Genomic DNA, 27,612 nt, shown 5'->3' with positions numbered 1-27,612 from the left:
GTGAGTTATGGGGCAGGAGAATGGGAGTGGCCACCTCTACCTAAGAGGTGAGCAAGAAAGGAAGTGACCTTTTAAGAGCAACAGATGCTTTGTCTGATGTTGAGAATAGCATGAGCCAGAGGGAGCCATTGGTTAAGAATGGCAGGCACTGGACGTGTGGAGCCGAGGCTGGGGGGTTCTGCGGCCATGCTGGGAAGTATACGTCTTACACTGCAGGTAAAGCAAACAAACGCTTCCCAAGGGCAAGTCTTCAGGTAATGTCAATCAAATTATTTCCCAGTTTTCTCTTCCAGAGATTACAGAAGGATTTTATTTCATTTACTTAATACATTACATTGATTATGTTCATTTATACATTACATATGTATTATGGACCAGTTGTTAATAACAAAATGTGTACCTTTGCTATAAACCATGGATAGACTAGTTTATAGCAAAATGTCTAAAAGGGATATTATGGCATCTGTTGCTCTTATAAGGTCACTTCCTTTCTTGGTCACCTCTTAGGCAGAGGTGGCTGCTCCCATTCTCTTGCCCCATAACTCACTTGTCATAGAGCCTGCTTATCTGATACATGTTGTATCTCTCAACTGGATACTGGTCAAACCTCTTAAGGACTAGGATCTTGTCCCTTTGTATTGGTATCCCCAGTAGTGGTTTCTAGTATTTTTTTGTTGTTTGTTTTTTTGAGATAAGGTCTTGCTCTGTCACCCAGGCTGGAGTGCAATGGTGCAATCACAGCTCACTGCAGCCTCAACCTCCTGGGCTCAAGTGATCCTGACTCTCCCACTTCATTCTCCCGAAATAGCTGGAACCACAGATATACACCACCCTGCCCGGCTAAGTTTTGTACTTTTTTGTAGAGATGGAGTTTCACTATGTTGCCCAGGCTGGTCTCCAGCTTCTGATCTAATGGCTTGAAGATGACCAAAAAATTTAATATTTGCTATTTCCCAATTTTTATCAACTCTGCTGCTAGTATTTCTCAGTAGACAGGGGCACTGCTAGACTCTTGTTCTCCAGCAGTCAGCAGAGGTATTCAGAAATGATTCTGCCCATAGTCCTAGGCAAATGTCTTGTGGTGTTTGTGGGAAGCCAGAAAGATCCTTGCCTGGAGCCACAGGTGGTGCTGACTCCAGTGCTTACTGCCTCAGGCCTTTGTTCAAGTGTCACCTTATCCATGATGTCAGCCTCTTTAAAACTACAGTCCTGCCCATCCTGATCTTTCTTACTCTGCTTTTTCATGTTTCATACCACACATATCTCCATACTGTTTATTATTATGTTTACCCCTGCTAGATCTGAGTCTGTTAAAATTTAGTAGGGATCTCTGTGTGTTCTGTTCACTGATGTATCTCAAGCACTTAGAACAGGGTTCCTCAACCCCTGGGCTGCAGACTAGTACTGGTCCGTGGCCTGTTAGGAACTGGGCCACACAGCAGAAGGTGAGCAGGCAGGCGAGCATTACTGCCTGAGCTCTGCATCCTGTCAGATCAGCAGCATTCGATTCTCATAGGAGCTAACCCTATTGTGAACTGTGCACGCAGGGGATCTAGGCTGTGCGCTCCTTATGAGAATCTAATGCATCACCCCCCCCCCCCACCCCTGGTCTGTGGAAACATTGTCTTCCATGAAGCTGGTCCCTGGTGCCAGAAAGGTTGGGGACCACTGACCTAGAACAATGCCTTACAGAAGACCTAGACTCAAAGAGCAGTACCTAGGTAGTTAGGAAGTATAGGAAGTCGATCGGTTTTTGGAAACTGTGACTTGAAGCAAAATGATGCACTGTATAACAAAGCCAATTTTACCACAGTTGATACTGTTAAAAGAAAAACTTCGGCTGAATTCAATTTAAAAGAGCTTAATTGAGCAAAGAATGATTCACAAATTGTGCAGCCTGCTGAGCCAGAGCAGGCTCAGAGACTCCAGTGCAGTCACGTGGTGGAAGATAATTTATGGACAGAAAAAAGAAAGTGATGGACAGAAAAAGGAAAAGTGACGTACAGAAAATGGAAGTGAGGAACAGAAACAGCTGGATTGGTTATAGCTCAGCATTTTCCCTTTTTGAACACGGTTCGAACAGTTGGCCACATTTGATTGGCCAAAAGTCGAGGATTGGCATGAGTGCAGGCTATAGTCTGTTTACACGTCCACTTGTTGTAGTCCACGATGTACAGAGAAACCTTTAGGCCAAATTTAAAATATGTAAGGAGGCAGCTTTAGGCTAAACTTGATTTAACAATGTAAACAAGAGTTAACTTCCTATGACATATACTTCAAGTCACAGTTTGAGAACCCACCGAGGACATTGAGGACTTACAGTACCCCCTTAAGGCTTCCCCACCTCTTGTCATTGGCTATCCCGTGTCACTAAACAGAAAGGAGTTGCTAAGTCAAGAATGAAGATCTTACTGAGTTTGCTAGAGCAAAGCTGCTCATCCCTGCTTGCATGTCTTTAGTATTGAGGGTAAAGGCCTTAGTGCCCTGGAAGGTGAACTTTAGAGGTTGTTAAAGGGTCATGGAAAAAAGAGGAGGTGGGGTCTTGGATTGTGGTTGCAGAGCGCTATAAACTGACCGTAACAGATGGTATTCTTTTAAACAGGTATAAAAGTTTGGTCACAGGGACCCGAGCAAGAGGGGTCATTGCTGTCCTCTGGGTCCTTGCCTTTGGCATCGGACTGACTCCATTCCTGGGGTGGAACAGTAAAGACAGTGCCACCAACAACTGCACAGAACCCTGGGATGGAACCACGAATGAAAGCTGCTGCCTTGTGAAGTGTCTCTTTGAGAATGTGGTCCCCATGAGCTACATGGTATATTTCAATTTCTTTGGGTGTGTTCTGCCCCCACTGCTTATAATGCTGGTGATCTACATCAAGATCTTCATGGTGGCCTGCAGGCAGCTTCAGCGCACTGAGCTGATGGACCACTCGAGGACCACCCTCCAGCGGGAGATCCATGCAGCCAAGTCACTGGCCATGATTGTGGGGATTTTTGCCCTGTGCTGGCTACCTGTGCATGCTGTTAACTGTGTCACTCTTTTCCAGCCAGCTCAGGGTAAAAATAAGCCCAAGTGGGCAATGAATATGGCCATTCTTCTGTCACATGCCAATTCAGTTGTCAATCCCATTGTCTATGCTTACCGGAACCGAGACTTCCGCTACACTTTTCACAAAATTATCTCCAGGTATCTTCTCTGCCAAGCAGATGTCAAGAGTGGGAATGGTCAGGCTGGGGTACAGCCTGCTCTCGGTGTGGGCCTATGATCTAGGCTCTCGCCTCTTCCAGGAGAAGATACAAATCCACAAGAAACAAAGAGGACACGGCTGGCTGATTCTCATTGTGAAAGATAGCTACATCTCACAAGGAAATGGACTGCCTCTCTTGAGCACTTCCCTGGAGCTACCACGTATCTAGCTAATATGTATGTGTCAGTAGTAGGCTCCAAGGATTGACAAATATATTTATGATCTATTCAGCTGCTTTTACTGTGTGGATGATGCCAACAGCTTGAATGGATTCTAACAGACTCTTTTGTTTTTAAAAGTCTGCCTTGTTTATGGTGGAAAATTACTGAAACTATTTTACTGTGAAACACTGTGAACTATTATAATGCAAATACTTTTTAACTTAGAGGCAATGGAAAAATAAAAGTTGACTGTACTAAAAATGTATACTTGTTGCCAGGAAGGTGACCTCAAAAATTAAAAGTATAATTATTCGGCCGGGCATGGTGGCTCACACCTGTAATTCCAGCACTTTGGGAGGCCAAGGCAGGCGGATCACGAGGTCAGGAGTTCAAAACCAGCCTGTCCAATATAGTGAAACCCCGTCCCTACTAAAAAATACAAAAATTAGCTGGGTATGTGGCATGTGCCAGCTACTCAGGAGGCTGAGGCAGGAGAATCATGTGAACCTGGGAGGCGGAGGCTGCAGTGAGCCCAGATTGCATCACTGCACTCCAGCCTGGGTGACAGAGTGAGACTCTGTCTCAGGAAAAAAAAAAAAAAAAAAAAATATATATATATGTATATGTATGTATTCAATCAAGAAACTGCTGTATTAATTTAGGGAAATGATTGATAGATTGATAGTCTCATAAGTCAAATTTTCATCACATAATTTTAAGCTCCATTCTTTTCCATATACAGAAAACTACCCGTGGGGAAAAAACTGGTGAAATGGGATCCCTCCTCTACCAAATTCTGCCTTCTAGAGCTAGATAGATAGATAGGGAATTTTGCTTCTCTCCAAATTTCAAGTTTGGTTAAGTTCTTGGAACTCAAAGTGTGAAAATTTTATGAAGTAAAATTATTTAACTCTGTGTATATTAGGTTAAATAAAAATAAAACTTAAAAAGACAAGCTTAGGGTGCTGCATTGGCTTGTTGCATCTACCTTCTAAACTTTACCCTGAAGGCTGCTGGAAAAAAAGTAAGTTATGCTGAGTCCAAGTTTCCTGAGTAGCAGAAAAGTCTTGATAAATTTTATTTGTTGCACTTTAACAAAACAAAAAGCATCTGCCAACCACAGAACATTGCAACACCTAGGCCGTGGGCTTTCCCCCAGCATTCATTCACTAGCACCTCATGTTTTGGGGGCACAAGCACAGGGCTTTCTTAGGCTGTAAAATCACCTATATCATCTGTCTGTCCACTACTTCAACTCCTTCTGCAGTATCCCTGCAACAATATTACATGCTTATGAAATGCTGCAGACAGGGAATTCCTGTCCTTCTAGGATCCTCTTCTGGCTGTGGGCAGCTTTACCATAAGTTCTTGTCTTCTTATGCTGAAATTGATTTCATTTTCATCTTCACATATTATTGCTTCTTTGCTCTCTCTTGGTGTCCAACTGAGTCTCATCGCTTTCCCTTCTAATACTCCTTCTGTCATCTATTTTGTCTTTTCTTCTTCAGACTGAAAATCCCTGGTAGTACCTGTAGTTTCCTTCCAGGACACGATTTTTAGTCTGTTCCTTCAATTGCCCTGTTGTAAAGATCAGAAGTGCAGAGTGAAACCACTTCTTCCCTTGTTCTCGATACTAACTCTCAAACAATACAGTCTACTTAAGCTGTTTTGGCACGAACATCACAGATAGATATTTGAAGCTTACAGAAACCAGAACCTCTAAGTCTTTTCATACCTGCTACTGTTTAGCCACATCTCTGCTCTGATCTTCTGTTGCTGCTCAGTAGTTTCCTGGACCCAAGGAAAAGAACTGACCTACTCGTCGAAACTTCATCTTACTGTTTGGCCCACCATTCCAACCTTTTAAAAATTACTAGTAATTCAGTTACTTAAGACTAAATAGGGTCAGGCGCAGTGGCTCATGCATGTAATTCCAGCACTTTGGGAGGTCGAGGCGGGCAGACCACCAGGTCAGGAGATGGAGACCATCCTGGCTAACACGGTGAAACCCCATCATCTCTACTTAAAAAAATACAAAAATTTAGCCGGGCGTGGTGGCGGGTACCTGTAGTCCCAGCTACTTGGGAGGCTGAGGCAGGAGAATGGCGTGAACCTGGGAGGCGGAGCTTGCAGTGAGCTGAGATCACGCCACTGCACCTCAGCCTGGGCGACAAAGTGAGACTCCATCTCAAAAGAAAAAAAAGACTAAATAATGTGGACACAACATGATATTAGGCTTTATTTGAATTTAAAATCTTGATTCCATCCAGGGACATTTTTTACCGAAGCGTCTCAGAGACTGGCTCAGGGTTTTTCTTGAGAAGACTGTACAGGGCTTCTCATCATACACAAACCCTCCACAGCCCACGGCTCCAACCCACAGCACCTCCTGCAGTCCTGGAGGGAAAAGGGACAGTAACATGAAGTGTCTGAAGATCCATTTCACCTCTTTTCCATGTGAATCATGACGCTTTCAATGCATTTCTTGACAGGATTCTATTTTGAAAGAATGATGCTCAATCTGTACCTTTTATGCTTCTTGTTTCTTCTCCATCAATAATATGTCAGTCAACTGCTTGTCAGAGACACTTAGCTGCTGACAGGTCCTCATAACCTGACTCAGGTAAACTGCCAAGAGATGCTTGCACTGGAATATAAAACACACACACCTATTAGAAACAGGCAGGGCCGGGGCTGGCCAGTCTAACCAAGATTTCTCATTACCATCTTATTTGGCAGGAAAAGACTAGAGCATACAGATTACGGGGTCTCTAACTGATTGTCTAAAAAGTGCAGATGGGCCGGGCATGGTGGCTCACACCTGTCATCCCAGCACTTTGGGAGGCTGAGGCGGATGGATCACTTGAGATCAGGAGTTCGAGACCAGTCTGGCTGATGTGGCAAAACCCCGTCTCCACTAAAAATACAAAAATTAGCTGGGTGTGGCGGTACATGCCTGTAATTCCAGCTACTCAGGAGGCTGAGGCATGAGAATCACTTGAACCCAGGAGGTGGAGGTTGCAGTGAGCCGAGATCACGCCACTGCACTACAGCCTGGGTGACAGAGCCAGACTGTCTCAAAAAATAAATAAATAAAAACTGCAGATAAAGATGATGAGACAGGAGTATTCTCTTTAGAAATCAGAGTGGACACAGACTTACTTTGCCTGCTGCTTTGGGAAATGGCTTAGATCCATCAGGCACAAGGTATGTAACCCATGGTGAAAACCCAGACTACCTGCACTCCTCACGTTAGTCCTAAGTTATATTTCTTCCTTGCCTTCAGAAAGCTGTCACAGCAATGGTTAACATTCCTTGAGGCACTATGCTGTGAAGTGCTTCTCAAAGATTATCTCACTGAAATCTGACAGCTCCCTAGGAAGACAGGTATTGTAACCACATGCTCATCAGAGTCTCTAGGCCACTCTCTTAACTACTGTGTTATACTTCTGGGGTTGGGGGGCGGGGAGTAGTGGCAAAACTCTTGCATATTTTGGCCTGTACACACCTCTGGGGAGATGATTGCATTGAATCTGATGTCAGAGAACACAGCTTTAGATCTTGAAGGGGTCTTGGTTCAATCCTGTCTCTTGCAGTTGAGATACACTTAGGGCACATCAGTTATGAATGTGGCCTCTTGGCCAATGCTATACCCAACTTGCCAGCCAGGTCCCAAGATGTTTAAGAAGTTAACAGTGTAAAAGAAAGGGGAAGAATGGAGTGGACACCATTATTTTCTTCTTTCGCAAGACTTAGAAAATAGCTGCCTGCTTTCAGGAAGGTAGTGTTTTTTCCTTTGGAATAAGGTGTGTGTGAGTATGTCCTGTTTCTGCTTCATGGTCTGGACTCTGATGAAATTGGCAAAGGCTTAAAGGAATAGGTGAAGGTACTCATGCCCCATGTGAAGGTCAAGTGTGGTGTCAGGCTGTCTCACAGGTAGTGCAAAGATATACCACATGGCTGAAGGTAGGATATGCAAAGTTGTCAACATCAAATTTAGTTCATATTTTTATGGGGCCATCTAATTCCCCAGTGCCCACTTCTGGGATTCCCTTTTTTTCCTTCTCAAAGCTTCACTCATGATCTTTTACATAAAAATTCAGGAAATTGATGTAGTTCTAAAAATGACATTGCATTTTGAGAGGCTAAACCCCTAACAGGTGACTAACTGAAGACAAGGACAAAAAACTACCATTTGTTTCAACATATAATAAGATTCCCATTTTGTAGAATAGTTAAACCACAAAGTAAGGGCAATTTCTCTCTACATTCAACTACAGTGGGAAGAGTCTTCCCCATCCTCACCAGGATGCTGTCACTCTTCCGTAGCACTGAGAAGGCAAATGCAGGACATGAACAGTAATGACAAGAAGCCAAACATGTGTATGTTTTACCGGAACTTCCAAGGACCTACAAAGAAAGGATAGATGGGATCAGACCTCAGATGTGCTGGAAAAACCACCTCTTTCCCTTTTTATTTATGTAGACTCAGAGTTGCTCTGCAAATTGCACCGAGAAGAACTGCAGTAATGTTTTAAATAAAAGAGGAAACAACTTCTCTTCCTCCAGTGTACAGACTCTCCCTTCCTCACCTCTCAGTGCTCACCTTTAGGACTGCATATAAAGGAACTGAAGAGTTTCAGATTAGTTCAACCAACCACATAAACCATTCTGTTCCTACGCCTAGTGATTCATGGGGCCCACTCTATGGGCTGACTGTAATAAGAAGGAAGTGGGGAGGGGAATCTCTCATCTACATTTTATTGTGGGGGTTCTTAACCTTTGGTATTTCACAGCAGGTGTATAAATTTCTAAAGCTTGCTACATACCTAAAGAGAGAGTAAAAACAGGCAAAGGGTCAGTAGCAGGGCAGGAGTAAGATAAGTCTCAGGCCGGGTGTGGTGGCTCAAAGCCTGTAATCCCAGCACTTTGGGAGGTCGAGGTGGGAGGATCACTTGACCCCCAGAGTTCAAGACCAGAATGGGCAACATGGTGAGACCTCGTTTCTATAGAAAAAAAAATTTTTTAAAGTCAGGTATGGTGGCACATGCCAGTAGTCCCAGCTACTCAGGAGGCTGAGAAGGGAGGACTGCTTGAGCCTGGGAGGTCAAGGCTGCAGTGAGCTGTGACTGCACCACTGCACTGCAGCCTGGGTGACAAAGACCCCATCTCTAAAATAAAGATAGGTCACAGAAGAACAAAAGAAGAAACTGGGAAGAGGCTTTTGAAAAGCATTTGAGAGCAGAGAGGATAAATAAAGCAAAGACCCTTGCGAAAGGAATGACTCAGCTGTTCAGGATGGAGGTCTCAGGAAAAGAGGCAGGCCCAGATCTGCCTACTCATCTAGCAGGATGGAAGGAGGACACTGATACATAGTGGGTTGATAAGAGGCACAGTCTAACAGTCTTGGTGGTGGTCAAGAGGGACAAAAAGGAGAGGTACAGGAAAAACAAGACACATCTGTAGTATGATTGCACAAATTTGTTGGAGAAATCCTTTGTTTAAGTCTCTCTACCACCAAGCAGCCAAAAACTTTTTGTTGAGGTCTTCATTCCTAGAGTTAACTTCCCAACTGGAGGCATAAGATTATTATCAGTATCTGAGGGAAGCAGAAATGTCCTGAGGGTGATTTTATAATGAACTGCCACTTAGGAATTTGCCACACAGCCTTCAAAGCACTTTTAGGCGCTCAGATGGCAATCTAAATGAAAAAGCAAGGACTTTTAAATTTTTTTTGAATTACAATGTTAGCACTCCTAGGATTCTTTAATCTTTCTTACCCACAGAGAATAAAGCTACAGGTATGGTTTGACTGCAAGAACAAACAGCAGGTTCCACTGCTGTGCTTTTGTCACATTTTCAGTGGTTCATATAATGCAGTTATCCCAGTACAGCTTTTATTAACATTTTTTTAAAATTTTTGTTTTTTGGAGACAGGATGTTGTTCTGTCATCCAGGCTGGAGTACAGTGGCAGATCATAGCTCATTGCAGTCTTGAATCCCTCGGCTAAAGTGATCCTCCCACTTCAGTCTCCTGAGGGGAGGTAGGAGTACTGGTGTGCGCCACCACCCTATGCTAATTTTAAAATTTTTTTTGTAGAGATGGGGTCTTGCTATGTTGTCCAGGCTGGTCTTTAACTGCTGGGCTTAAGTGATCCTCCCACCTTGGCCTCCCAAAGCACTGGGATTACAGGCATAAGCTACCACACCCAGCCTCAGTATGGTTTTTTGACGCAGTCAGAATTCCTCGGGAGATTTTAGGTTACCAGAAATAGCCAATGATTGGGTAAGAAGATGCCTACTGAACACATTCAAGATTTCAGTTCAGGCCGGGCATAGTGGCTCACGTCTGTAATCCCAGCACTGTGGGAGGCTGAGGCGGGTGGATCATGAGGTCAGGAGTTCAAGACCAGCCTGGTCAATATGGTGAAACCCCGTCTCTACTAAAAATACAAAAATTAGCCAGGTGTGGTGGCGGGTGCCTGTAATCCCAGCTACTCAGGAGGCTGAGGCAGTAGAATCGCTTGAACCCGGGAGACAGAGGTGGCAGTGGGCCAAGACTGCATCACTGTACTCCAGCCTGGGTGACAGGGCAAGACTCTGTCTCAAAAAAAAAAAAAAAAAAAAAAAAAGATTTCCACCTAGTTACAAATTAGGTGTTGAAAAAGCACACCTTGCATATTACCTACTGCAAGGCTCTGATGTGTTATGAACATATCACCGAGACCATTCAGTATCAATGGAGAGATTTCCCCAGCATGTGTGGAAGCTTACACTGAAGGAAGAGCATTAAAGCAGATTGTTTTCTACTTAATCCTAAAGAAAAAACCCACAACATCCAGCAGTGACATGTATAATTCTTTTTTTTTTTTTTTTTTTTTGAGACAGAGTTTCATTTTGTTGCCCAGGCTGGAGTGCAATGATGCAATCTTGGCTCACTGCAACCTCCACCTCCTGGGTTCAAGCCATTCTCCTGCCTCAGCCGCCTGATTAGCTGGGATTACAGGCATGTGCCACCATGCCTGGCTAACTTTTGTATTTTTAGTAGAGATGGGGTTTTGCCATGTTGGCCAGGCTAGTCTTGAACTCCTGACCTGAGGTGATCCACCCGCCTCAGCCTCCCAAACTGCTAGGATTCCAAGCATGAACCACCACTCCCGGCCTATAATTCTTGGGTGTCTAAACTATTACCAATGAATACAACTTTAGGTTTCTTCTCCCTTTAGTTATCTCATCTCTTCTCTCTAGATTTAAACTTAAGCAAGCAGAAGCCTCTGGGATTCTGTACTGACTAGAATAATTCACTGCTTCCTTCTTATTGCGAGTCCCCGTCCATCATAATCCTCCCTGGATCATGCTGAATAAACGCCTGGTGACTTGAGATGGGGAGAAATTCTACAGAGTTTCCTTGCCTGAGCCTTTCAAGGGCTAAGACTTAAAATGTTCAACTGCCTAAAGCAATAACCACCAAAAGAGGTTAAATTTCGAATTTGCTTTTCGCTTATCTAGCAGTGGACAACTAATGAACCCAACAATCAGGCAAAATCTGAGTTAGAAACATTTAGAACTGGAAATTGACCTTAAGGATAACATAATTCAATGCCTTCACCCTTCAGTGAAAAAACAACTTCCTCTTACAGGAATTGCTCCTAGTTTTCCCGCTTATAGTCTGGAATGTTTATCCCCAGAAGGAGAGAGCTTTTTAAAAAAGGAACATGCTGGAAAGAGGATACTCAGACCATGGCTGACAGGACTTGTAGGAACCTCACTTGGAGGTGGTTTCTACTGTGGTTTCAGTTAGGTCGCAAGGAGAGGTGACCCATCTACATGGTCATCCATTCATGGGTACAGTTTTATTTTATGACCGCTCCAAGCCTCTTAGGACACTCCACAGTGTCTTTGTTATTGTTCCTTGTGTTTGGTGCTTCTCTCTGAAAACAGGATTATACATTCCTGGCCTGTTAAATACAGGCTGGCCATGTGACCTGCTTTAGTAAAATCTGAGTAGCCAAGCGAAAAATGTTAAAAATTGTGTACCATGTTTTCCTTTTTCTCTTTGAGATTCACAGTGTTCCAGATATGGGCTGCTTTGCCCACTGGGATCCCTGCATGAAGCTGTTTTGGAACAGAGCTACAGCTGGCTCCTGGTGGATACACAGCATGAATGAGATCTAAAACTTTGTTTTTGTAAGCCTTTCAGATTTGGGGTCATTGATACCACAGCATAACTTAGCCTCTCCTGACTGAAACATCCTCCTTCTTAAGTGAATCAAAAAAGTATAAAAAGTGGCCAGGAGTGCAGGCTCATGCCTGTAATCCCAGCACTTTGGAAAGCAAAGGTGGTGGATCACCTGAGGTCAGGAGTTTGAGACCAGCCTGGACAACATGGTGAAACCCCATCTCTACTAAAAATACAAAAACTAGCCAGGCGTGGTGGTACACACCTGTAATCCCAGCTACTCAGGAGGCTGAGGCAGAAGAATCGCTTGAACCCAGGAGGCAGAGGTTGCAGTGAGCTAAGATCATGCCATTGCACTCCAGCCTGGGCAACAGAGCGAGACTCTGCCTTAAAAAAAAAAAAAAAAAAAAAATTATAGAAAACAACTCAGGTGTCAGCAACATAACAATGACTTTAGAATTATTTCACATTACATCTGGAGAACAATAATATTAGAGTTGACCTATGGGATGAAGAATGACCTATGAAAAGATAACTAGCTGGGCACTGAGGCAGTATGTGACTCAACTTTTATCATCTCATACAACTCCTGAATTCAGCCAGATTCTTACTATATTACCATACAATGCAACCATTAAGGTTAATTTGAGGGTGTATAAGATTTCTACAGCCTCATTTAATTCAAAGTCCAAGATGACAGCCACAATTCTTGGAAGTTAGTATTTTATAATTAATAAAGCAATGTAATATATACCAGATGTGAACGACAAAAACTAAACCAGTGACTTAAGTTACTGTTGACCAATGGGAGGAACAAAAAGTCAACAGTAATTAAAATATTTCAAACAAAAGTCTACTTGCCAGGTCAAGTATTGTGCCCATAATGGAATCAAGACCAAATATCCCAAACTAAAAGCAATGGGAAAAACTTGAAGGTCCCTCTAGTTTCGGGTATTTTAGCTACCTAAAAACCAAAAATAAAAACACCAGGAAAGAGGACAGACACACCTCCTCAGGTACAAACTGCAAGTTCAGTGACTTTGATTATTCCTAAGTTCTCCATGAGAAAATTCATCTAATAATTGGCAGTCTCTTTTGAGTAGGACAATACCATCCAAGTTTTTTTTTGTGTTTTTGTTTGTTTGTTTGTTTTGAGACAGAGTTCTGCTCTTGTCACTCAGGCTGGAGTGCAATGGTGTGATCTCCGCTCACTGCAACCTCCTTCTCCTGGGTTCAAGCAATTCTTCTGCCTCAACCTCCCGAGTAGCTGGAATTACAGGCACCTGCCACCACACCCAGCTAATTTTTGTATTTTTAGTAGACACGGGGTTTCACCACGTTGGCCAGGCTGGTCTTGAACTCCTGACCTCAGGTGATCCACCTGCCTCGGCCTCCCAAAGTGCTGGGATTACAGGCATGAGCCACCACGCCTGGCCATCTTATTTTAGTTACAAAAATTTCTGGAGGATTTTGTTAAGTGAAACTATGCTAAGTGAAATAAGCCAGGTACAGAATGACAAATACCACATGATCTCACTTATATGTGGAATCTAAAAAAAGTTGAACTCATAGGCTGGGTGCAATGGCTCATGCCTGTAATCCTAGCACTTTGGGAGGCTGAAGGGGGAGGACTGCTTGAGGCCAGGAGTTCAAGACCAGCTTGGGCAACATAGCAAGACCCTGTCTTTATTTAAAACAAAAAAAAAAGTTGAACTCATAGAAAAAGAAATAGTGGTTACCAGGGGCCTTGGGGTGGGGGAGGAAGAGGAAGATAAGGAGATACTGGTCAAAGGGTACAAAACTTCAGTTAGGAGAAATAAGTTCAGGGTGTCTATGGTACAACATGGTGAATATATTTAATAACAAAGTATTGGCGGGGATGGTGCTCATACCTGTAATCCCAATACTGTGAGAGGCCAAGGTGGGAGGATCGCTTGAACCTAGGAGTTTGAGACCAGCCTGGGCAACATAGTGACACCCTGTCTCTATAAAAACCAAGAAAAAGACTGAAGTACTGTACATTTGAAGATTGCTAAGATAATGGATTTTAAGTGATCTCACCACAAAAAAAGAAGTATATAAGGTATTAGATATGTTAATTAGCTTGATTTAGTTATTCTACAAGGTATCCATATATCAAAACATCATGTTATATACCATGAATATAGACAGTTTCTGTCAGTTAAAAGTAAATAAAAATTTTAAAAAATTATCAATTCGTTAATTTTACCAAGTTGGGGCAAAAGCCTTTTAACAGTCCAGGAAATATTTAAAGCTAGTCAACAGCTTCTACAGAGATGAAGCAACCATTTTGTCCTAAGGAGTTTCTGTAGGGATCACCCCCATCTCTAGACTTCTACCTGGTAAACACGCCTTCCACTGGGTGATGAGATTAAGGTGATGGACTGTCGATCAACTAGGTCCAAGGCCTGGGTGGCTGATGAGCCAAAGAGAAACTTCAGCCTGTGAAATAAAAACACTTCAGATTAGAAGGCCTGATTCTCAAAGTCACCTCAGTAACTTGCCCCAAAGGATCACTAGACTTAGTATTTTTTAAAAATTCATTTTAATTTTGAAAAAAGGAAAATAATACAGCAAAACCCATGGACCCATTCACTCCCCAGAATTAATGTTAATATCTTGTGTACTTATTTCAGATCTTCTTCTATTATATATATATATATGTGTGTGTGTGTGTGTATATATTTATTTATTATTATTATTATTTTTTGAGATGGAGTTTTGCTTTTGCTGCCCAGGCTAGAGTGCAATGGCGCAATCTTGGCTCACCGTAACCTCCGCCTCCCGGGTTCAAGCGATTCTCCTGCCTCAGCCTCCCAAGTAGCTGGGATTGCAGGCATGTGCCACCACACCCGGCTAATTTTGTATTTTTAGTAGAAACAGGGTTTCTCCATGTTGGTCAGGCTGCTCTCAAACTCCAGACCTCAGGTGATCCACCCGCCTCGGCCTCCCAAAGTGCTGGGATTACAGGTGTGAGCCACTGCGCCCGGCCTGTATTATATTTTTAATAAAGGGAGTAAACTGTTAGTGATAAAGAAGCCCTCTTTATACTTCTCTGTAGTGCGTCCTTCTTCCTACCTTCCTCTTATCCCTGAGGCAAGCACATGCATTTGTTGGTTTCCTTCCTGTTAATGTGTTCATATTAAATATTATATATAGAACATATGTATGCACACATACATAACAAACACACGTGCATATATGTATGCATATACATATATAGTATTGTTTTAAAACATAAAAGGTATATTGTAGGCTTCTTTTTGCTGTTCCTGAAATAGCTCATGAAAAATAAAAGAAAATATAAAATATCGTAGACTTCTTTTGGCAACTTGCATTTTTTTACTCAATGCATTTTTGAAAATGAGGCATGTTGACGGACATTTATTTTTACTTTACCTTTGAATAATATTCCATTATATGTATACACTGAATTTTATTTAAGTACTCTATGGATGGACATTGTTTCCATTTTATACTATTATGAATAATATTCCATTATATGTATACACTGAATTTTATTTAAGTACTCTATGGATGGACATTGTTTCCATTTTATACTATTATAAATAATATTCAATTATCCCCATACATGTCCCTTGGCATACATCTCTGAAAATCCCCCTTTAGTTTATGTAACTAAAGCATATGTTCATTTTCAACTTTAATAGATATTGCCAATAGCTCTCCAAAGTGGAAACAGGAGTGGTGGCTCATGCCTGTAATCCCAGCATTTTGGAAGGCTGAGGCAAGAGGATCACTTGAGTCCAGGAGTTCAAGACCAGCCTGAGCCATGTAGTGACACCCCATCTCTAAAGAAAAAAGAAAAAAAAAAACTAAAAAACACAAAAAAGTGAAAACAGCACTCCCACCAGCACTGTATAAGACTTCTATTTTCTCAGGCCGGGCGCGGTGGCTCATACCTGTAATCCTAGCACTTTGGGAGGCCGAGGCAGGCAGATCACCAGAGGTCAGGAGATCGAGACCATCCTGGCTAACATGGTGAAACCCCGTCTCTACTAAAAATACAAAAAATTAGCCGGGCGTGGTGGCACACGCCTGTAGTCCCAGCTACTCAGGAGGCTGAGGCAGGAGAATCGCTTGAATCCGGGAGGTGGAGGTTGCGGTAAGCCAAGATCGCGCCACTACGCTCTGGCCCAGGTAACAGGGAGACTCCGTCTCAAAAAAAAAAATAAATGAAACAAACAAACAGAAAAACCAACTTCTACTTTCTCCATGTCCCCACTAACACCAGTATTATCAGGCTTTTTTATGTTTGCCCATCTGAAGATATTAAATGTGTACTTTTTGGATTAGTAATAAGGCTATCCAACTGTTAAATGATATACAGGAAAAAACTTTGATATGTGAGAAAATTCTTATAATATTAGGTGAGAAAGGTTGAAGACAAAATTATATTTTAGGAACTCTCAAGCATGTTAACTTTTTTAAAGGAAACCTACAATTATGTCAAAATTAAAAGTTTAATTTTTTTTTTTTTTTGAGATGGAGTCTCACTCTGTTGTCCAGGCTGGAGAGCAGTGGCACAACTCGGCTCACTGCAACTTCTGCCTCCGGGGTTCAAGAGATTCTCCGGCCCAGCCTCCTGAGTAGCTGGGATTATAGGTGCAGGCCACCATGCCCAGGTAATTTTTGTATTTTTTAGTAGAGATGGGCTTTTGCCATGTTGGTCAGGGTGGTCTTGAACTCCTGACCTGAGGTGATCCCCCCGCCTTGGCCTCTCAAAGTGCTGGGGTTACAGGTGTGAGCCAGCGTGTCTGGTCTTTTTGTTTGTTTTTTGTTTTTTGAGACAAAGTCTCTCTCTGTCACCCAGGCAGGCTGGATTCCAGTGGTGCAATCATGGCTCACTGCAGCCTGAACCCCCTGGGCTCAAGTGATCCTCCCACCACCTCAGCCTCCCTAGCAGCCGGGACTACAGGTATATACCACCACATCCAGTTAATTTTTTGATTTTGTAGAGACAGGGTCTCCCTGTGCTGCCTAAGCTGGTCTCAAACTCCCAGCCCCAAGCGATCCTTATATTACAGGCGTGATCCACCATGCCTGGCCAAAATTTAATTTTTTGAAAAGGCAATAAACCGGCCAGGCGCGGTGGCTCACACCTGTAATCCCAGCACTTTGGGAGGCCGAGGAAGGTGGCTCACGAGGTCAGCAGATCGAGACCATCCTGGCTAACACGGTGAAACCCCGTCTCTACTAAAAATACAAAAAATTAGCTGGGCACGGTAGCAGGCGCCTGTAGTCCCAGCTACTCGGGAGACCGAGGCAGGAGAATGGTGTGAACCCGGGAGGCGGAGCTTGCAGTGAGCCGGGATCGCGCCACTGCACTCTAGCCTGGGCGACAGAGCGAAACTCTGTCTCAAAAAAAAAAAAAAAAAAAAGCAATAAACCAAAATTTAAGAGTGATTATTACTGGGTGGTATGATTATTGATGCTTTTTATAGGTTTTATTTTCCAATAAAAGTTTTTTATAAGTGTGGGTTATTATTATTATTACTATTACTGAGTTGGAGTCTCACTCTGTTGCCCAGGTTGGAGTGCAGTGGCACGACCTCTGCTCACTGCAACCTCCACCTCCCAGATTCAAGTGATTCTCCTGCTTTAGCCTCCCGAGTAGCTGGGATTACAGGCGCATCCCACCTCCCAAGGTGCTGGGATTACAGGCATGAGCTACCACACCCGGCCTAAGTGTGGGTTATTTTTATAAACTAGAAAATAAAATGGCAGGGTTAAACTCAAACTGAAAAGTTAATGTTTTAAAGAACTTATATGACTTAACACAGAGTAAGACAAACCTAGTAAGGCTTCAAAATTAAAATGTTCAACTTCTTACTTCATTTTCCAACAAACCAGCCACATATACAACAAATTATTGGGGGAAATAGAAAAGAGTGCTTTGAATTTTTATATTAAACATATGAAGATTTAGTCTATAAAATAACAAAATACAAAAAACAATGAAATAAAATTTGTCGGGAACCTTACCAATCAATCTCAACAGTTACCTTTAAGAATTTTTTTAAGGCCAGGTGTGGTGGCTCATGCCTGTAATCCCAGCACCTTGGGAGGCCAAGGCGGGCGGAACTCCTGACCTCATCATCCACCTGCCTCGGTGTGTGCCACCTGTAGTCCCAGCTACTCAGGAGGCTGAGGCAGGAGAATCACTGGAACCTGGGAGGCAGAGGCTGCAGTGAGCTGAGATCGCGCCACTGTACTCCAGCCTCGGTGACAGAGTGAGACTCTGTCTGAAAAAAAAAAAAAGAATTTTTTTAACCTGCTCTGTCCACTTTAATACCTACTGTGAACATCTCTTGAATGCATTAAAAATTTTTTCCATATCACTTTTAATGGTTACAAATTATTCTACTGTAAAGATGAATCATTTTTATTCTCCTCAAACTCCATGAATTGTTAGATTGTTTCCATGTTTTATTGCTACCATAAACAATACTGGATATTCATCACACTGAGAATATCCTCACTGTAAAATCTTTACGAACATCTATAATTACTTCCTGGGTATATGTTCTTCTATGTGGAATTTCTGGGTCAAAGAATATGTATGTTTTAAAGTTCCTATTGCCTGTTACCCTGCAATTTACATTCCTGTTATAAATGATCCCTTTCCCCATATTTGTGTCAACTTCTTTTCTGTGGTCACTAATTTTCTAGATGAAAAGTTATGTTATGTTCATTTGTATTTTTGTGGTCACTAGTAAGATTTGTCTTTTTCCTCCCAAAGGATTCGGCTATTTACATCTTTTATTCTTTGCCCTTTTGTTTTTAAAGTAGTACATTTTTTTCCAGTAATATTTAATTCTTATTAAAAATTTAAGAAATACAGTAAAGGTTAAGGCCGTTCCCTCAATTCTTCCTCCTTCCTTGCCCCAAAGAAAAAACACTGGTAGAGCTTGGTATATATTCTTCAGAACTTTTATTTTTTTAGAGACGAGGTCTCACATCACCCAGGCTGGAGTGTAGTGGCACAATCATAGCTCACTGCAGCCTGGAACTTCAGGGCTCAAACAGTCCTCCTGGGACAGGTTTTTTTTTTTTGTTTTTTTGTTTTTTTGAGACAGAGTCTTGCCTCTGTCACCCAGGCTGGAGTGCAATGGCATGATCTCAGCTCACTGCAACCTCTGTCTCCTGGGTTCAAGCGATTCTCCTGCCTCAGCCCCCCGAATAGCTGGGATTACAGGTGTCTGCCACCATGCCTGGCTAATTTTTGTATTTTTAGTAGAGACGGGTTTTTACCATGTTGGTCAGGCTGGTCTCGAACTCCTGACCTCAGGTGATCCACCCGCCTCAGCCTCCCAAAGCGTTGGGATTACAGGCGTGAGCCACCGCACCTGGCCAGAATTTTTAAATGTAAGTGTGTATCAGTAATTAAGTATTACTTATACCTAGGTAGCTTTTACTTTTTTGGTCTCTGCATTTTTAAAATAACTGACCACTCTATATTATTCTCATTTAAGTAGTTGTATCATCTGCAAATAATGATAATTGTCTTTCCTTGCAGATAGGTACATTTGTAATTTCTTTTTCATGTGTTAGTTGAACAGCTACGCTTTTTTTTTTTTTTTTTTTTTTTTGAGATAGAGTTTAGCTTTTATTGCCCAGGCTGGAGTGCAATGGCATGATCTTGGCTCACAGCAACCTCTGCCTCCCAGGTTCAAGCAATTCTCCTGACTCAGCCTCCCGAATAGCTGGGATTACAGGCATGCACCACCATGCTTGGCTAATTTTGTATTTTTAATAGTGACAGGGTTTCTCCATGTTGGTCAGGCTGGTCTTGTATTCCTGACCTCAGGTGATTCGCCCGTCTCGGCCTCCCAAAATGCTGCGATTACAGGCGTGAGCCATTGCGCCCGGCCAACAGCCACAATTTTTAAAACAATATTAAATAAGAGTGGCAAATATGACAATACTGGATATGGTGTTGGCTATTCAATTGAGACAAATTTTTAAGAATCATGTCAAGAAAATATTATTCCTAGTTTCTAAGAGTATTTTTTATTTTTTATTTTTTTTGAGATGGAATTTTGCTCTTGTTACTTAGGCTGGAGTGCAATGGCACAATCGCAGCGAGATATGCAACCACAACCTCCCGGGTTCAAGCAATTCTCCTGCCTTAGCCTCCCAAGTAGCTGAGATTACAGGTGTGTGCCACCACATCCCACTACTTTTGTATTTTTAGTAGAGACAGGGTTTCACCATGTTGGTCAGGCTGGTCTTGAACTCCTGACCTCAAGTGATCCACCCGCCTCAGTCTCTCAAAGTGCTGGGATTGCAGGTGTGAGCCACGGTGCCTGGCCTTTTATTCTATTTTTAAAATTATTTTCGTAGAGATGGGGGTCTCCCTATTTTGCTAGAGCTGGTCTCGAACTCCTGGGCTCAAGCAATCCTCCTGCCTTTGCCTCCCAAAGTGCTGAGATTACATGTGTGAGTCACAGTGCCTGGTAGTAAGAATATTTTTATTTTTTATTTTATTTATTTATTTATTTATTTATTTTTGAGACAGAGTCTCACTCTGTCCCCAGGCTGGAGTGCAGTGGCATGATCTTGGCTCACTGCAACCTCCACCTCCCAGGTTCAAGTGATTCTCCTGCCTTAGCCTCCTGAGTAGCTGGGACTACAGGTGCCCACCACCACGTCCAGCTAATTTTTTGTATTTTCAGTAGAGACGGGGTTTCACCATGTTGGCCAGGATGGTCTTGATCTCCTGACTTCATGATCCACCCACCTTGGCCTCCCAAAGTGCCGGGATTATAGGCGTGAGCCACTGCGCCCGGTCAAGAATATTTTTAAAAATCAAGAGTTGATGTTGAAAGGATTTTAACATTAATGGTTAAAAAAAAATCAAATACAACAGTATATGTACTTACGATAACAGATATTCATCAGGAACTGTAAAATGAGAATGGAAAAAAAAAGTTAATCATATTAAGCAGTGACCATTGACATAAAAATCTTAAAAAACACTGTAACTAAAAACATTTCCGTGTGTGATGGTCAACTGAACCTATGCATCTGGTTTTACTCCTTCCCCAAACCCCACTAAAACCATAATAAAAGGATTTCCTTTTTCTTTTTTTGAGACGGAGTCTTGTCCTGTCACCCAGGCTGGAGTGCAATGGTGCAATCTCAGCTCACTGCAACCTCCGCCTCCCGGGTTTAAACCATTTTCTTGCCTCAGCCTCCCAGGTAGCTGGGACTACAGGCATGCACTACCACACCCAGCTAATTTTTTTTGGTATGTTTAGTAGAGATGGGGTTTTACCATGCTGGCCATGCTGGTCTTGAACTCCTGACCTCAAGTGATCCACTGGCCTTGGCCTCCCAAAGTGCTGGGATTATAGACATGAGCCACCGTGCCCAGCCAGATTTGTTTTTAAAAGTATGAATTCCAAAGGATGAGAAAGACAGGGAGAAACAACAGCCATGATACATTGGAAGCTGATAGAAGAGTGGAAAATGATTTATAAGACCTAAGAAAACTGAATCCTAGGCCAGCAATGGGGAGAGTCAAGCACCAGCCTGAGTTACACTCCAAAATCCACCTCTCCCCTTCCTCAAACCCTAACGAATTGGTGGCACCAAATAGCTTCATTAGGGGTGAAACAGGGATATGAAAATAAGACTCTTTTCGAGTACGTTTAAGAAGTAGTGGGACCCCAGTTCCCTCCACAGCTTTAGGTGACTGCCTTTCCCTCATTCTGGCAAGAGACTAGGTTTATTTTCTGGAGAGGTTCAAACACAGGCTATTTGGACTAGGGAAAAATACTAGGTACAGTGAAAGTCAGGGTGTCACACTGAAAACAGGATCTCCTGCTCTCTTCCCTAACATGGCTCCCATAACACAAGCAATCAGGCCTTCACACTTCAGCCAGGAGACTGGAAGTCTTCCCTAGGTATACCCCAAGAGAAGTGGGAATGACACTGAAATGGTTTCCCCAACTAAATAGCCTACTGAGAACAACTATAGTGACGTTCATATTCCGTAAGCCCCTCTACCACCCAGAGCTTCCAATATACTTTTTAGTCTTCCACTCTGAAATATGACTAGACAGCCAAGGGTTACCAGACAACAAAGGAAAAAGGAAATAGAATAAAACAAACAGAGAAAGTTAGAGGAAAAACTGCAGAAAGGAGAAAATTTTAAACATCTATTACTAATATTTTATCATCAGAAAAAAGTTAATGCAATCATAAAACAGGCACAAAAACAGGCAGAAGGCATAATAAGAAGAAAAAGGGAATCTTCTGAAAAAAAGTTATAAATTAAAAATACATGGTATGTCTCTGTAGTTTCAGTTACTTGGGAAGCTGAGGCAGGAAGATTGCTTGAAACCAGGAGTCTGAGGCCAGCCTGGGCAACACAGTAAGACCCCGTCTCTCTTTTTTTTTTTTTGAGACGGAGTTTCGCTCTTGTTGCCCAGGCTGGAGTACAATGACGCAATCTCGGCTTACCGCAACCTCCACCTCCCGGGTTCAAGCAATTCTCCTGCCTCAGCCTACAGAGTAGCTGGGATTACTGGCATGCACCACCACGCCCAGCTAATTTTTTTAGTAGAGACGGGGTTTCTCCATGTTGATCAGGCTGGTCTCGAACTCCCGACTTCAGATGATCTGCCCACCTCGGCCTCCCAAAGTGCTGGGATTACAGGCATGAGCCACTGTGGCCGGCAAGACCCTGTCTCTTAAAAAAAAAAAAAAAAAAAAAAAGACAGCAGAAATTCAACAGAAAATCTGGAAGATAAAGTTCAAGAAAGTTCCCAGGAAGTAGAGAAAATATAAAAGAAACACAGAAGCCACAGTAAGTCAACCAGAAGGACAACAGAGGACATCCAGTAACTTAATTACAGAAATACCGGAAAGAACAGAGAAAACAGATGGAGGGAATTCATCAATCAAATAATTCAAAATTCCCCACAGCTGAAGGACATGAATTTCTAGCTTGAAAGGGCCCACTGTGTGCCCACACTGTGAAGTGAAAAAAAAAAACTTTATCAGAAGATTCAGAACACTGGTTATGAAGAAAACATAATTCAAACTTCCAGAGAAAAAAAAGGTCACATACAAAAATCAGGAGTAACACTAGAAGCTAGGATGTAGTGGAAAAATGTTTTCAGATGTCTGAAGAAATATTATTTCCAACAAATAATTCAATACCTAGACAAACAATCACTTAAGTGTGAGGGCAGAAAAAGAACTTTTTCAGCCGGGCGCGATGGTCAGCCTGACCAACATTTAGTATCTCTACTAAAAATAGAAAAACTATTAGCCGGGCATGGTGGCGCATGCCTGTAATCCCAGCTACTCGAGAGACTGAGGCAGGAGAATCCCTTGAACCCAGGAGGCAGAGGGTGCGGTGAGCAGAGATTGCACCATTGCACTCCAGCCTGGGCAACAAGAGCGAAACTCCGTCTCAAAAAAAACCCAAAAAAACAAAAAAACCCCACAACTTTTTCAGACATAAGCCTCAAACAGGGGCCGGTGTGGGGGCTCACAACTATAATCCCAGCACTTTGGGAGGCCAAGGCAGAAGGATCGCTTGAGCCCAGGAGTTCCAGAGTAGCCTGGGCAACAAAGGAAGACCCGTCTCTACAGAAAATAAAATAATCAGCTGGGCATGAGGTGTGATTGCGCAACTGTACTCTAGCCTGGGGAACAGAGTGAGACCCGGTCTCAAAAAATAGAAAAGAAAGCCTCAAAAGGTACATCTCATGCCCCCTTCTTCAGGAAGCTGGCAGAGTCTGTGTGCCATAATATAAGGTAGTAAGCCTGGGCAACACAGTGAAACCCCGTCTCTACAAACAATACAAAAACTAGCTGGGCATGGTGGTGCACACCTGTGGTACCAGTTACTCAGGAGGCTGAGACAAGAGGATCTCTTGAGCCTGGGAGGTTGAGGGAGCAGTGAGCTATGATTGTGCCACTGCACTCCAGCCTGGGTGACAGAGCAAGACCTTGTCTCGAAAAAAAAAAAATTTTTTTTTTACATGGGCCGGGTGCGGTGGCTCATGCCTGTAATCCTGGCACTTTGGGAAGCCAAGGCAGGTGGATCTCTTGAGCTCCAGAGTTCGAGTCCAGCCTAGGCAACTTAGTGAGACCGTGTCTCTACAAAAAATACAAAAAACTAGCCAGCTGTGGTATTGTGTGCCTGCAGTCCCAGATACTCACTTGGGAGGCTGAGGTGGGAGGATCATCTGAGCCTAGGAGGTCAAAGCTACAGTGAGCTTTGATCATGCTATTGCACATCAGCCTGGGTGACAGACTGTCTCAAAAAAAAAAAAAAAAGAGGTAGTAAACTGAGAAAAAGAAAACTGTAGGATATACTAAACATAGGACCCAACAAAGATACAGAGAATTCCCAGATAATAATGGTTAAGAGAGATCTCAGGAAACAGCCGAGAGATCAGCCAGTCCATATTAAGCAAGTCCGAAGGCTCTAGAGATGTCTTCAGGAAGGTGAAACTGATAACATACTTCGTTCATCTGAACATCTTGAGGGGAGATTGAGAACACTAGTAAAGGATGTGAGGTTAAAGTAGGAATAAATATGTAAAAAACTAAATAAGCACATAAACAAAACCAAGATAGTTGTAACTCCAGGGAAATCCAAAAGTTACAAAGAAAACAAAAAGTAATCATAGCTTCCTACATGGTTCCACTGTGACTAGTTTATATATCATCATACAAGTAAAATTTGGAATCTTGATCTAAAAAAATTACCACTGAAGAATGGGGGTTAGGAAGGGTGCATAACTATATATTAATAGAAAAAAGATTTTGAAAAAGAAAACAGGGCTTCTGAAAATAAACATGAATCAACAGCATTGGTTCCTGTGTCTGAACCATGGGTGTCAGGGGCAATGATTATGCCCCCTTCAGGACTGTCAATGTGTCTTGTGAACCTTCTTGTTGGAGGGAAAAAACCCAAAACTGGCTGGGCACGGTGGCTCACGCCTGTAATCCCAGCATTTTGGGAGGCTGAGGTGTCCGTATCACAAGGTCAGGAGTTTGAGACCAGCCTGGCCAATATGGTGAAACCCCGTGATACACAAATTAGCCGGGTGTGGTGGCATGCGCCTGTAGTCACAGCTACTTGGGAGGCTGAGGCAGGAGAATCACTTGAACTTGGGAAGCGGAGGTTGCAGTGAGCTGAGATCGCGCCATTGCACTCCAGCCTGGGAGACAGAGCAAGACTCTGTCTAAAAAAAAAAAAAAAAAAAAAACCAACCCAAACTACTGTCAGTGTATGGATTAACCTATTCAGACACAGAACAGTTCTGGCGATTATTGTTTAAAGTGACAGCATTCCAAACCCTCAGGCCATCAAATCCGAGAGCCCAGAACAACTGTATAAGCTAACATCAGTTGGCTTTTTTCCCATCCTTTTTGGAAACAAGTATGTTTGAATACTTGGCTGCACTAATCTTTCAAGCACATATACTTAAGTCTCCTTAATTTTGACTGAGATGAGAAAACAAAGTTGGCTTATTTTTCTCAGTTCCTTAAAAACAGTAACTCAAGATAAACCCTTTCAAAATGCAGTACAGTACTTTTAAAACAAAAGCCATCCAAGTTGAATAAGCGATGGCAGTTTGGGGGCCTGATATGGCTGTTATTTATAAGGTGGCCATTTTTACATCCTAAGAGTAGTTCATTAGTCAATGCATTTTGAGTATATCAAATTTGATTTGATCTTATCCTAGCATACTCTGAACACATCTTGAGATCAACCCTTCTCAAGTGATTTTGGTGAGCATAGCCAAAGAGTACCCTCTGCTGGTCAGAAAAAAAATGGTGCTTTCACAATACCCAGATTTACTCCAACGATTGCATATGCATTTAGGTTTTGTGGCTCTTAAAATGCTTTTTTTTTTTTTTTTTGAGATGGAATTTCGCTCTTGTTGCCCAGGCTGGAGTGCAATGGCGCGATCTCGGCTCACGGCAACCTCCACCTCCCGGGTTCAAGCGATTCTCCTGCCTCAGCCTCCTGAGTAGCTGGAATTACAGGCGCCCGCCACCACGCCCAGCTAATTTTTTTGTATTTTTAGTAGAGACGAAGTTTCACCATGTTGGCCAGGCTGGTCTCGAACTCCTGACCTCAGGTGATCCACCTGCCTCGGCCTCCCAAAGTGCTGGGATTACGGGAGTGAGCCACTGCGCTGGGCCTACTTTTTAAAGTGTATGGAAGGATTAACTTTAATGTTAACATCAGAATTTGAGAAAAAGAAGTTTAATAATTCAAAATTCGTGTAAAATAATCAAAAACTCCACGTTTCTATCACTCACTGTAGGCTCCCGTCCCTTCCACCCCCGGGCGGGGACCCCTCCCAGCGACCCGGCCAGCTCTCAGCACTTCGGTCCCCACTGGCCTACTCGCTCCGACGGAGGGGCTCCTGCAACTGCGCTGTACCGTAAATATTTGCTGAATCGATTTAACTTTTACTTGTTCCAATTTCGCTTTTTTGTTGTTTTGTTTTTTTGTCTTTTTACGAACAAGAGGTTTAGAGAACCACATGGAAAAAAGGCAGGGCCAGGCCCGGACACCCCGCCTCCTGCCTCCCGGCCCGGCGGTGCCCGGATGCCCCGCCCGCGCCCATGGCGCAGCCACACACGACCTCGGTCCCGTACTTCGCGCGCTCTCCTGCACCGCCGCCGCCATCTCGCTCAGGAGCTCCTCCACAACCGCCGGCAACACTACGGCCATCGCGCCGCAGGACACGCCCTCCACGACTGGCCGACCGCCGCGACGCTCCAGCTGACTGCGCCTACCTGTGGAGGATCCTGACCCCCCGCCGGGGCAGGGCGAGACGGAGTGACGTCGGGGCGCGTCATCGCGCGTGCGGACGCAAGGATGTCCTGCTCAGTCGTCAGGGCCCGGCCAATCCGGAGGGCGCTCGGCGCGTGGTCGGGGGCCAGGATCGCGTCTGGCCTGAAGTGCGCAGAGGACGCGGCGGGAGCATGTACCGGCTCCTGAGCTGGAGCCTGGGCCGAGGCTTCCTGCGGGCCGCGGGGCGGCGGTGCCGGGGCTGCTCCGCGCGCCTGCTCCCGGGGCTGGCAGGAGGTCCGGGGCCCGAGGTGCAGGTGCCGCCATCCCGAGTCGCGCCGCACGGCCGGGGCCCAGGCCTGCTGCCGCTGCTGGCAGGTGAGGGGCGCGGGCCGGGCGGGGCCGGCCGGGCGGGGACAGGGGCGCGGGCCGGGCCTGATGACCTCAGAGCCCCTTCCCGCAGCGCTCGCCTGGTTCTCGAGGCCCGCTGCGGCAGAGGAGGAGGAGCAGCAGGGAGCCGACGGGGCCGCTGCCGAGGACGGGGCGGACGAGGCCGAGGCAGAGATCATCCAGCTGCTGAAGCGAGCCAAGGTGAGGCGGCTCCGGGCCCTGCGCCCGGCCGAGCGCGGTAGCCTTTGTGAGCGGGGTCTTGGCGTTGCTGCGCATTACTCTCTCCGCCTCGCCGAAGAGTGGATGGAGGCTCCGCGGGTAAAATTGCCGAGAATGAGGTGGGTCATCCGAGTGGGGATTGGAATCCATCCAGGCTTTTCCGACTCTAAGGCCTGCAGTAAAACCTCTGCAGTGTCAAGTGCAAATGGAGATGGCGCCCTAGGCATCACGCTTTTATGCAAACGAAATATCGGGAACGTTTTGTAGTGGTTTTATCAATTAACCAGCCTATCTGAAATGACATAATTTCGCACGTATATAGCGGCCTGAAAATGGCAACTTAGTGTTGGTTATGCGGTTTGGTTCTCCTCCTGAATTCTTCCTTTTCTCCACATCCTTTTCTATTTTTTTTTTCCTCCTCTTCTCCCCAAGTTATCTCATCTCTTCCATTGAGCTAAATACCGACTCGATGCCAACAACGTCCAAATTTGTATTTCCAGCCTGTAGTGTGCTACTGACATGCCATTTGCACTTTAGGACCTTACCTACCTCTCAGATTTAACATGCCCAAAACTAAACGATCTTTAATGCCTC

General features: G+C 43.9%; 3 protein-coding genes across 6 annotated transcripts in view; 2 read left to right on the top strand and 1 right to left on the bottom strand.

Moving 5' to 3' along the window:
* The window catches only part of ADORA2B (adenosine A2b receptor), a 30,707-nt gene extending 27,037 nt beyond the window's left edge, over positions 1-3,670 (top strand). The window contains exon 2 of the mRNA XM_511779.6: positions 2,603-3,670. Within this exon, the coding sequence (XP_511779.3) occupies positions 2,603-3,266 (664 nt within the window). The 3' untranslated portion in view covers positions 3,267-3,670. The remainder of the gene's footprint in view (positions 1-2,602) is intronic.
* A 784-nt stretch (positions 3,671-4,454) lies between these two features.
* On the bottom strand, positions 4,455-26,447 carry ZSWIM7 (zinc finger SWIM-type containing 7). Of its 2 annotated transcripts, NM_001252000.2 has the most exons (5): positions 26,274-26,447; positions 20,516-20,537; positions 13,949-14,051; positions 7,715-7,819; positions 4,455-6,056 (listed from the first exon to the last, which is right to left on the bottom strand). In NM_001252000.2, exons 1-5 carry the CDS (start codon positions 26,347-26,349, stop codon positions 5,940-5,942), a joined length of 423 nt encoding a protein of 140 aa, NP_001238929.1. In that variant the 5' UTR covers positions 26,350-26,447; the 3' UTR covers positions 4,455-5,939. The 2 variants fall into 2 exon arrangements, with proteins under 2 accessions (NP_001238929.1, XP_054525678.1); XM_054669703.2 differs by lacking the exons at positions 20,516-20,537; positions 26,274-26,447 and adding an exon at positions 14,379-14,472 and having other exon boundaries at positions 5,620-6,056.
* TTC19 (tetratricopeptide repeat domain 19) overlaps positions 26,143-27,612 on the top strand; it is a 29,349-nt gene continuing 27,879 nt past the window's right edge. Inside the window, exons 1-2 of one of the 3 annotated variants that reach the window (XM_511781.9) lie at positions 26,143-26,787; positions 26,873-27,000. In XM_511781.9, coding sequence (XP_511781.2) covers positions 26,241-26,787; positions 26,873-27,000 — 675 coding nt within the window. In that variant the 5' untranslated portion in view covers positions 26,143-26,240. Of the gene's footprint in view, positions 26,788-26,872; positions 27,138-27,612 lie in introns of all 3 variants that reach the window. The other 2 variants (XM_016932291.4, XM_003318097.7) reach the window with 2 other exon arrangements.

Source organism: Pan troglodytes, chromosome 19 (genome assembly GCF_028858775.2).
Source record: "Pan troglodytes isolate AG18354 chromosome 19, NHGRI_mPanTro3-v2.0_pri, whole genome shotgun sequence".
Classification (NCBI taxonomy): Eukaryota; Metazoa; Chordata; class Mammalia; order Primates; family Hominidae; genus Pan; species Pan troglodytes.
This window is presented reverse-complemented; position numbering and strand designations above follow the sequence as displayed.